Source organism: Lynx rufus, unplaced genomic scaffold (assembly GCF_022079265.1).
Source record: "Lynx rufus isolate CCGP_SWC_20201006 ecotype Redwood Valley unplaced genomic scaffold, mLynRuf1.p SCAF_1, whole genome shotgun sequence".
Lineage (NCBI taxonomy): Eukaryota > Metazoa > Chordata > Mammalia > Carnivora > Felidae > Lynx > Lynx rufus.
The window spans coordinates 123,789,233-123,801,355 of record NW_025814823.1 but is presented as its reverse complement, the minus strand read 5'-3'; the positions used below and the strand labels follow the sequence as shown (position 1 = coordinate 123,801,355).

The 12,123-nt window shown below is 36.7% G+C and overlaps 1 protein-coding gene across 1 annotated transcript in view; it reads right to left on the bottom strand.

Annotated features, from left to right (window-relative positions):
* The window catches only part of MTREX (Mtr4 exosome RNA helicase), a 106,608-nt gene that overhangs the window by 60,738 nt on the left and 33,747 nt on the right, over nucleotides 1–12,123 (bottom strand). The window contains exons 15-16 of the mRNA XM_047086584.1: nucleotides 9,223–9,348; nucleotides 2,938–3,088 (exon numbers count right to left, since the gene is read on the bottom strand). Of these exons, the coding sequence (XP_046942540.1) occupies nucleotides 2,938–3,088; nucleotides 9,223–9,348 (277 nt within the window). The remainder of the gene's footprint in view (nucleotides 1–2,937; nucleotides 3,089–9,222; nucleotides 9,349–12,123) is intronic.

Genomic DNA, 12,123 nt, shown 5'->3' with positions numbered 1-12,123 from the left:
TGATCCACAATCTTCCTTATTTGGGGCTCGAAGCCCCTATAAGCATTCCATCTACTTCATCAAGGACAAGGTAGGTGGTTCTTCTCTGACTGGTTTTCCACACTCTAAATAAAGTCTTCCAGGTAATGCAATACAGATTTCCACACCTCTCTCCAAATCACAAATATGTGGTCCCTGAGGAGCACCACCATAGATGCAAGTGGGCTTCCACTGACATGCTTTACAGTATTCAGCAGCTACTTGCTGTACATGTTAGGCCAGTTCTCAAGTTGGTGCCAGCACCAAGCAAACAAACCCATCACCTCTCTTTAGGAATGGCTGATGGATGTGGAGGAGAGCAGGCAGCAAATAAGACAATGTTTTCCTGGATCCAGTCTGTGCTGCTCCAACCATATCCAATCCACTTGGAGTTAGGATCTATCAATGACCTTGTAACAGCAGCATGTTCAATAAAATTTGATCTTACAATGACAACCATTACATTTGCAGGCAAGTTTGCCTCATAAAAATTCAGAACGGACTTTGGGCACTTGTGACCTCTAACTGCAATGTGTAATTTCCTTATGCCTTCTATATGTTTCCACCTCTTGTACAGTGTGCCTCACCAAACCCCACTAAAAATTTGTCTCAAATTTGGGCGGCTCATCAAGATCCCACTTCTTTTTTTGACTAGTTTTCCCCCAGAATTTCCAAACTTCTTTCCAGATAGATGCCCTGCCCTACTTCCCTCAAATCAAAGTGCACCAAACCTGTGGGTTTCTACTACTTGTTCACTGGCTGGTGACAAATATTGTTTTACAGTGATAGTCATTTTGTAAGACAATATTTGGAAAGTTATTTCCTCAGTATCTCTGGTTAAGGACATGGAATGGTATCATCCAAAACCAGATCTGCTTTGTTTGTGGCCATCAACTGGGGTTGCTGGGAACAGGACAAACAAAGGTATCTGGGGGCTCAATCTTCCAGTGATTGGCGAATGACTGGTCCCACATGGCTGGTAAAGTCTAATCAGAATCTGAAGGGGAAGCCATGGCACTTAGCAATAAGGATACGGGGATTCAGGGAGAAGGGAGTGCTAGGTCTTTAAAACAACTTGTAAAATGATCACAAAGCTCCTTCCAGTTTTATAGTTTGTAATGAAGAACCCTCTCTTACTTAAGACTTGAAAAATTAACATAAGAAGAAAAGAAAAAGAAAAAATAAATGAACACAGTTGGATGTTTTAAGCCTTTTTCCTTTAAGGCACATTATTAAAATTCATTTACTTTTGGCTACATAAAAATTGAACTGATATAAAAGTATCTCAAATTTGCCTTTATTGTTAAATGTATCATAGCACATTTATAAAATGGAAATGTTATGTAGTTATAAATATCATACTTTCAAAAAATACTGGAAATTAAATTTTAAAAAGCCAGAGCTGGTAATGAATGTAAAGTATTGACACAAACCCAAGGCACAAGGTAAATATTTAACAAAAGGTACTAAATGTAAATACCATTGTTACTTTTATAAAAACTGTATACAGTCATCTTCCCCCTTATCCACAGTTTTGCTTTCTGTAGTTTTAGTTACTTGTGTTCAAATGCATTCTGTAAACAGATGATCTGTCAGAAGGTCAATAGTAGCCTGACACTACATCACAATGCCTATGTCATTTACCTCACTTTGCCTCATCAGGTAGACATTTTATCATCACAAGAAAGGTGTGTACAGTATAATAAGATATTTGGGGGGTGGGGCGTGGGAGGTTGGGAGGGACAGAGAGAGACAAAGAGAGACAGAGAGAGAGAGAGAGAGAGAGAGAGAGGGAGACCTTATTCACGTAACCTTTATTACAATATATTGTTACAACTCTCTGTGGTTTCAGGTATCCTGTGGGAATCTTGGAACACATAACAACCGTGGTTAAGGAAGAACTAATGTACTTAATCCCACTTAAAAAAAAACATTTGTATGAGAAAGAAAAAAACTTTGAAGAACTACAAAGTGTTGTGGCTGGCTCTGTAGGAGGTTACAAGTGATTTTAACTTTCCTCTTTATCTTCTGCTCAATTTTCTGGGGGCTTTTTCTTTATGACTATGTATTATTTTTGAAAAAAAAATTTTTTTCAACGTTTATTTATTTTTGGGACAGAGAGAGACAGAGCATGAACGGGCGAGGGGCAGAGAGAGAGGGAGACACAGAATCGGAAACAGGCTCCAGGCTCTGAGCCATCAGCCCAGAGCCCGACGCGGGGCTCGAACCCACAGACCGCGAGATCGTGACCTGGCTGAAGTCGGACGCTTAACCGACTGCGCCACCCAGGCGCCCCTATGTATTATTTTTGTAAGATCTACCCAAAACAGTATTTTCAATCTTTGCCTCTGTTTTGGATTTTAATCAGCTCTGATGATCAGCCAAAATATCCTCTAAGAATCAATTCTACCTGAAAAGAGTTACCACAGAACACTTAGTTTCTGAACTTCAGAAAGCATTATCATAATAGGAGCTAGAAATTCTAAAAAGGCTGAACTCAAATCCCAGTTGAAGTATTAAATTTCCTTAATCATTTATAAACTTGTGCTGTGGCACTCTTTTATATTGAGAAAACATACAAGGGCAAGGCTAATACACACATGCTTCTTACAGGTCAAATTTTAATATACCAGGCTTTTTGTTATATCATTATTCATCAACATGAGCTATAACGTAATATGACTATAACACTAAATTATATTAAATTTTAACCAACTATAAAGGTATTCTGACAGAGTTTTCTTACTTTTATTTTAAAATGTTCTAGTTGGTTATAATAATCAGATTGTAGTACTCACTTTATGTAAAAACCAAGATATAGCTAACCAGAAAATAAAAAATGGCCTAGCAGCCAATAATGCAGTAATTATGCTATTACTCTACTAGCTAAATAGACTGTTACAGTAATTTTATACTTACTCTCTACTACTCCTGGAATTGCTCTATAATGTTGAAACTGGTAAAAGGACTTTTCCAACATGTACTCAGGATTAATTTCTTCTACACGTAGCAAGTTCAAAACCATGTTGTAGGTCAAATGGAAAGCACTATTTAGAGGATCAGCTGAGCCCTAAGAGGAAAAAAAAAATGTCAATGTTGTAACTTTTTCAAATAAATTTATACAGATGCCAATTAAACTGCTTAACAATTTAATCCATGTTAAGGAATACTATAGAAATGTATTAAGTTATTTCCTTTAAATGACCAACACAAAGTGATAAAACAGTTGAGATTTGGGAAAGGGAAGGGGGAAAAAATCCACTGACTAGGAACAGCAGTTCTTAATTTTTTTTTTTTAATGTTTATTTATTTTTGAATGAGAGTGTAAGCAGGGGAGAGGCAGAGAGAGAGGGAGACACAGAATCCGAAGCAGGCTCCAGGCTCCGAGCTGTCAGCACAGAGCCCGACGCAGAGCTTGAACTCACAAACCATGAGATCATGACCTGAGCTGAAGTCAGACGCTTAACTGACTGAGCCACCCAGGCTCCCCTTAAGGCTTATTTCAGTTGACAAGTTGCTCACTGAAAGGTAGTACGACTAAGAGAGCTACATATCAATTTTCCAAAGCAGATTTGTAATACTACCTTTTGAATGGTATTCTACTTCTAATGATTTCTGAAGTTGTAGAGTGCATGGTTCATTCAGGCAAGGAGTATAAAAAATTGCCACTCTATTTTTGCTTTTTGAACTATAATAGTGGAAGATAGAAGAAAATGCATAAACATGGGTCTTTCCACTTCTTCAAAAAAGGTCCATAAGAAATCACATACTCAAGGTATGTTCTTCCTAAAGTTCCAAAAGCTTTGAAAAACCAGGAAATAAATTTAATCTTCCTTAGCCGTTAACAACATAATTCAGGTTGAAATGAACACACAACTGTTTATAAGCAGAAAGCCTGGATAGTCTCTTACAAAAAGCACAATATGTTCTGTAAGAAACCATTAAGTTGAAATTTCATTTCAGAAATTATGGAATATATACGGTTTTGTGATTACACTGGAGAAATGTAAAGGATCTCTTAACTGCTGAAGAATAAAAGATACATTCACCAGTCTTTCCGGATATTATACACACACTTTCTGTCTGACCCAACTTTTCATTTAAGAAAACATTATAATGAATAGTTGTTTTGTTTTTTTTTTGTAGCTCACATCAAGTATATACAAAAAGAACAAGCTCCTGTCTTATGTCAAATTCTATCTGAACTAAAAGATAAAAACTCTGACCATAAATAAGAAGCAACAGATGGAGGGGAAGCCGGCTGGCTCAATCAGTAAAGTATATAACTCTTGATCTGGGGGTCATGAGTTCAAGCCCTCGTTAGGTGTAGAGATTAATAAATATACTTAAAAAAAAAAAGGCAACGGGGGCACCTGGGTGGCTCAGTTAAGCATCCGACTTCAGACACCGATCAGGGTCATGATCTCCTGGTTTGTGGGTTCAAGCCCTGCATCCGGCTCTGTGCGGACAGCTCAGAGCCTGGAGCCTGCTTTGGATTATGTCTCCCTCTTGGCCCCTCCCTTGTTCACACTCTGTCTCTCTCTCTCTGTCAAAAATAAATAAACATTAAAAAATAAACATAATAAAATAAAAAGTTTTAAAGGGCAATGGAAATGAAGGTATTTATTAGATAAACAAAAAGAGGACACTGTAACAAGAGCCATTTTGGGAAGCTGAATACGTTTTTATAATGGGTGGTAGAAAACTAGTCAAGCTAAAGAGGCTAAGAAAGAAATTACTAAAATATTTTAAATGTAAGATCATTAAATGATTTACATGCACAAATATAGAACTGTGTATGCATGCTAAGATACTGTAAATTGCAACAAATAACCTTTAGCCAACAAGCAATGAACAGATGTATTCTGTCATTTTTCTGGCTAAGACTACTTAACCCAATAAAAGGAAAAATGATTAAATGTGACAAACAGATCCAAATTTTACCAATGTACACAGCATACTAATTCCTTTAACATACAGTGACTCTGAATAATCTATGTATTTTAATCATTACTTGAGAAAATAAACATTCCATTCAGTAAAATCCTATTACTTAAGGGCGAATCTCAATTATTGACATTTAAAGGAAAATAAAACAGACCTAAGGTTATAATGATTTATAAGTTCATATACTGTATTAAGTACGTTAAAAGAATAGGGCATCTGGGTGGCTCAGTTAGTTAGGCATCCGACTTTGACTCAGGTCATGATCTCACAGTTTGTGAGTTCGAGCCTCACGTCGGGCTCTGTGTTGACAGCTCACAGCCTGGAACCTGCTTCGGATTCTGCGTCTCCCTCTCTCTCTCTCTGCCCCTCCCTGGCTCACACTCTGTCTCTCTCAAAAATAAACATTAAGGGGCGCCTGGGTGGCGCAGTCGGTTAAGCGTCCGACTTCAGCCAGGTCACGATCTCGCGGTCCGTGAGTTCGAGCCCCGCGTCAGGCTCTGGGCTGATGGCTCAGAGCCTGGAGCCTGTTTCCGATTCTGTGTCTCCCTCTCTCTCTGCCCCTCCCCCGTGCATGCTCTGTCTCTCTCTGTCCCAAAAATAAATAAAAAACATTGAAAAAAAAAATTAAAAAAAAAAAATAAACATTAAAACAACAAAAAAAAAAGTTTGTCAAAAGAACAATTTGGCATGTGCTGTCATGCCAAATTCTGTCTGAGCCAGTAACTGAACAATCTATTTGCATGAAGTACTGAGAAGCAGTAGTAGCACATGGTGGTTAGGAGCATGGACTCTGAAATCACACTGCCTTACTTTAAAGGCAGGATTTGCCATTTAACAACAAAATGACTTTGGAAAAAATTCTTAATTTCTGTATGCCTTATTTATTTATAAAATTGGGATAGTACCAGTAATTATTTCCATGCCTAAAATATGTAAAATGTTCTAAAACTATTAGCTGCTATTGTTCTGAATAAGTTGCCTACAAATTCTTTAACAATAGTAAAACTACCTGAAAAAATCCTAGGGGACAAAAAAAGTAGTAGGGCAGTTAGTCTCAATAAATGTGTCCAGAAACCTAGAAATGTAGACACATATTTGCTTATATAACAGCAATATTATCAATAAGCAGGTACTATACCCTTTCAACAAGTCAAACTATACAGTATTCTAAGTGAGAGGTACCACTAGTACAACATTCACTAGTATGATTATAAATCAAAAGGACAGGTAATAACAAGTGTTGGCTAGAATGCAAAGAAATTACAATCCTCATACTTTGCTGGTAAGATTTGCTGGTAAAATGGTACACCTGCTGAGGAAAAACAGTCTGCCAAGTCCTGAAAAGGTTAAACATAGAATTACATATGACGTTGCAATTTTACTCATAGGTATATATGGAAAAGAAGTAAAAACAAGTTCACCTAAGAACCTGTAAAGAAACATTCATAGCAGCATTATTCACAATAGCCAAAATGTACAGACAACTTCAATATACATCTGCTGATAAAGGGATAAACTGTACTAAATCCACACAATGGAACAATATTCATCAATAAAAAGGAATGAAGACCTGGTACATATTGCAATATGGCTAAACCTTGAAAATATGATGCTAAAGAAATGCCAGATACAAAACATCACATATTATCTGAATACATGTATATGAAATGCCTAGAATAGGCAAGTCTATAGAGACAAAGAATAGGTTAGTGGTTTGCTTAGGGGAAAGGAAAGAGGAAGGAAATGGGGAGTGAATGAATGGATATAAGATTTCTTTTTGGGTTGATAAACATATTCCCAAACTGATTGTAATGATGGTGGCAAAACCGTGAATATATTAAAAATCAGGAATATTGATTAATGTATGCAATGTGAATAATATCTCAATAAACCTGCTTTAAAGAGTTAATTTAAGAAATGATGGAGTGGCATCTGGGTGGCTCAGTTGGCTGGGCATCTGACTTTGGCCCAGGTCATGATCTTGCGGTTCCTGGGTGTGAGCCCTGTGTCAGGCTCTGTGCTGACAGTTCAGAGCCTGGAGCCTGCTCCGGATTCTGTGTCTCCCTCTCTTTCTGCCCCTCACCTGCTTGTCCTCTGTCTGTCTCTCTCTCTCACTCAATCTCAAAATGGATGGATATTTTAAAAAATTAAAAAAAAAAAAAAAAAAGGAAAGAAATGATGGAAAGGGGCGCCTGGGTGGCTCAGTCGGTTAAGCATATGACTTCAGCTCAAGTCATGATCTCATGGTTCGTGAGTTCAAGCCCTGTCTCAGGCTCAGTGCTGACAGTTCAGAGTCCAGAGCATGCTTCAGATTCTGTGTCTCTCCCTCTCTCTCTCTGCCATTCCCTAACTCTCTCTCTCTCAAATCAAATAAACATTAAAATAAAAATGATGGAGAAATGGGAACTCTTGCGTACTACAATGGTCAGAATGGATATTCCTCAAAAAATTAAAAAAAAAAATAAGAACTACATATGATCTGGAATTCTATTTCTGGGTATTTAACCAAAAGAATCAAAATTAAAATGGTGACCAGATACTAACACTCTTATGTTCAGTGCAGTGCTATTCACATAGCCAGGATGTGGAAATAATCTAAATGTCCATCAATAGGTGAATGGATTAAAAAAAAGGTGGTATATACATAAAATGGAATACAATTGAGCCTTAAAGAAAATAATTCTGCAATATGTGACAACATGAACTTTGAGGACATCATACTAAATGAAATAAGCCACAGAAAGATAAATAATGCATGAATCCACGAATACGATTTTTCTGAAATAGTCAAATTCATGGAATCAAATAGTAGAATGGTGGTTGCCAACAAATGAGGTGGGGTATAAAAGGTTAATTACTAATCAAAAGTCATAAACTTTCAGTCAAGCAAGATAAATAAGCTCCAGAGATATGACATATGATAGTGTACCTATAGTCAACAATAATAAATTTTGAAATTTAAAAATTTGTTGACGGTAGATCTCAACAGAATATTCAAGAATTAATATTTTTTCCACAACAAAATTTTTGAAATGAAAGACAAAAGAACTTTTAAACTTAACAGGTGCACTTTACATGCAGAAATGCCAAGTAAATGGAATGAAAAATCTGTACTAAAGGAACCAGATACTGTCATTAAAATCCTGCTTCTTACTATTTAGCAACCTGATTCAATTTTTTCCATATATAGATCACAAGGAAAGAAAAATAATGTTTATTATATCTGGCACAATTTGAAGACTAAAAATACAAATTTCTAATCTTGTGTCATTTTCTCTACATGAAGAACTAAAGTTACATGGACACTTAAAAACAGGTTTCCAAGTGGTAATCTTTAAAACACCATATGATAGCTATGAATATGTACAGATAAACTTTGTCTTCAAATAAAAAAAACATATACTCTTACATATATTTGCTTTAGCATATAAGACATCCCACACCCATATCTCAAATTCTCCTTGTTGTTCCCAAGTCTTAGAAACTGAAAAGGGTCCATTTCAGAGATAATGACCCATGTATGAAATTAACAAGTTTTGAAGCTTTAGCTAATGATCTGCCAGTTAATTTTATATTTTTAATTAATGTTGAGTTTCCCATCTTACTAACAGTTTTCTCTAGGAATTTTTTTAGTAAGTTCTTACTGCATGGAGGAAAAGGAAAGCAACCAGGCCAAACTTCCCTGAGAAGTTCTCCAAGATAAAACAAAAATAAAACCCTTAAGACAATCCAAAACAAAAATACTAAACACGCAAAATGAACAGGCTAATTTGAAAAAAGCTTAAAAGCTGAACTTTGTTTGTTGGGATATTTATGATCCATCAATAGCATTAGAATGCTAGACTGCAGAATTAATTTATTAAGCTATGTGGAGTTACAAAGCTAGGGGAAGGTAATGGCCCAAAACACTGACAGCATGTGCCCTACTCAGGAAGAGCAATTTGTTCAGTGGAGAAGGCAGTTAAGGAAAGTGTCTTAAACTGGGAGGGCAAAGTAAATATTTCTGCCTTCTGTGGGGATCTTTACATTCCCTCCCTCACATGAGTTGATCTTTACTTATTATAACAGAAAGTGGGTACAAAAGTAGGGTACAGCACTTTGAGCAGTTACTGTCTTCTACCTTTCAAGCACAAATGGTTTAGTAGATTAACTCATCTACTTAGAAAGGTATTGGAACTGACACAACTAATTTCAAGGTACCTCCTGAAATAAGTTTCTCAAATTCCTGGTGAGGCCACAGAATCTTAACTCAGTTACCTTAAGTAGCTGTTTTCCAATCGTTGGGCTCATCTTTTCATCCACCATAAGAATCACAATTCCTCTATCATCCATTCCCCTCCTTCCAGCTCGACCAGACATCTGGATGTATTCACCAGAGGAAATCTGAGTGAACATAATTAAAAACACAGAGTTTAGGAGAAAACCTGGTGAAAAACATATTCTTAAATCAGAAAAATACACAAAACACAAGTTAACACATTCCAAAAAAGGGAACATGATTGAAAAAATCACCTTTTAGGAGTTTAAGTGAAAACACAAAAATGCAAATATTACAAGGGCACCTGGGTGGCTTAGCTGGTTAAGCATCTAACTTTGGCACAGGTCATGATCTCACAGTTCATGAGTTCAAGCCCCACTATGGGCTCTCTGCTGCCAGCACAGAGCCTGCTTCAGATCCTCTGTCTCCCTCTCTCTCTGCCCCCCTCCCCCATGCATTCTCCCTCTCAAAAATGAATATGTGAACATAAAAAAAAAAAAAATAATGTTTAGCTCCAAAATGATCACATATACCATAGCTAGAGGTAAAGACTGGCTAATCCATGGACACAAAAAACATCTTTGAGCTAGACATTTTGGAATAGCAGAGTCTAAGAAATAAGAAAGTAAACAAAGACTCAAACTCTACTAAATACCAATTTTTACTTGATTGTAATAAACTTTCTTAATTTGCAAAATTAGATTAATATAAACTTATTTTTCAAGTACAGTTCTTATTTTTTGGTATACATTCTTAGAATTCAGGAGAGTCCATTCACCATTAAGAATAGAACCTACTGGAGAAAGGTTAGAAGTCATTTCAGGGTGACATTCAACCACAGAGAGAATGGACAAAGTTTTATCTGTAAGTGTCTCTATACTATTCTCTGATGGAAAGGGTCCACTGTTTTCAGATTCTCAAAAAATATCTGACTCAACGAGTTAAGAACCAGTATCCTACAAGAATGCATATTATGTATTCATAACATCATAGCATCAAAAACAGACCTAACAACCAGGGAGCAACAAAGGCACCAGAAAAACATAACAAAAAAGCCAATCCTAAAAAAAGATCTGATAAGAACATTCTGAAAAGGCAATCCAAGAGAATTTCCGTAAGGCCCAAGAGTATCATTACAAGATTATGGTTGGTTATGATTTTCAGGTTTAATAAAATCCTGACTCATCAAGCTTGCTTTAAGTTTAATAATCTATTATACGCTGCAGTCTTACCCTAGAGTCCTTGAGATGCCAAGAAGAATGTAAAGTCGCAAAACACTTATTTACACATTTTCTTGTGGCATCAATTGTATTTGGAGACTTAAGTAATTTTAAACTGATAAATTATAAAGACTTTTAAAACTTACACTATTTTAAAATATAAAACATGAAACTTTTAACTGCTTTACAGACAAATCACATTCTATAGGAATTTTTAAAAGTTTAATTTTAAAAAGTTACAGGTTAGAGAAAGTTTCTGAATACTATGTAAAAATTTCTAAAGAGAAATGGCACCTATCTCACTGTACTTCTATTTCTTTTGTATAGCATTCAATAAATTTTAAAACAAATAAAAAAAAAAAATGCCTTGCCTTTACAATTCTACCGTGAATGCTTTTCAGTGTTTTGATGATTAGTAATTACTGTCAGAAACTTCTCTAAGCAGAAAAAAATCACTTTCAAGGACAAAAGGTTAAGTGAAGAAATAGCTGACTACTGAAAAATTTCTCAAAACCCAATTTACCTGAGTCTTCTTGGCTTGTACTAGAACTCAAACTAGAAATTTCTCTTCTTCTACCTGCTTTTCACCCCTGGGAAGCTCCCCTGTGTACTGGGTAAGTAACCATTTGCTGCTGTTTCTACGTATAAGGATTGCCCTCTCTATGAAGTGTCTTCTTTCATATGCTTTATCCTTCTGTACATAACTTCTTAGAATCCGTAACACAACATTTTATTATACTCTGCTAACTAAATTTATTTAGAGATTGGGTTTAACTTTAACAAAGTTTAAATTCAGGAACTGTTTACTGAATGGGTTCCTTGTCCCTGATTAAGAATTTACTTTTTAGGGGCGCCTGGGTGGCTCAGTCGGTTGAGCGTCCGACTTCAGCCCAGGTCATGATCTCGCGGTCCATGGGTTCGAGCCCCGCATCGGGCTCTGTGCTGACAGCTCGGAGCCTGGAGCCTGTTTCAGATTCTGTGTCTCCCTCTCTCTCTGACCCTCCCCTGTTCATGCTCTGTCTCTCTCTGTCTCAAAAATAAATAAGCATTAAAAAAAATAATAATAAATTAAAAAAAAAAAAAAGAATTTCCTTTTTATCCAAATTCACTGTTTTACGCATGATTTCACCTTTCTCTCCTTTCTTGTGCCTTAGAAAAGACATTACATCTAAACCTATTAAAACCTCTATTTTATTTTATTTTTTTTTATTTTTTTTATTTTTTTGTTTTTCAACGTTTATTTATTTTTGGGACAGAGAGAGACAGAGCATGAACGGGGGAGGGGCAGAGAGAGAGGGAGACACAGAATCGGAAACAGGCTCCAGGCTCTGAGCCATCAGCCCAGAGCCTGACGCGGGGCTCGAACTCACGGACCGCGAGATCGTGACCTGGCTGAAGTCGGACGCTTAACCGACTGCGCCACCCAGGCGCCCCTAAAACCTCTATTTTAAAAGTGAAAGATTAAATAATGAGGTGCAACTGCAGTCAGTACAGACTGGGTGCTTTAAATACCCTAAACTTTAAAAAATGAACATTCTAGATATATTTAAATGCTTTAAGGGCGCCTGGGTGGCTCAGTCAGTTAAAAGTCTGACTTTGGCTCAGGTCATGATCTCATGGTTTGTGGGTTCAAGCCCCACGTCAGGCTCTGTGCTGACAGCTCGGAGCCTGGGGCCTGTT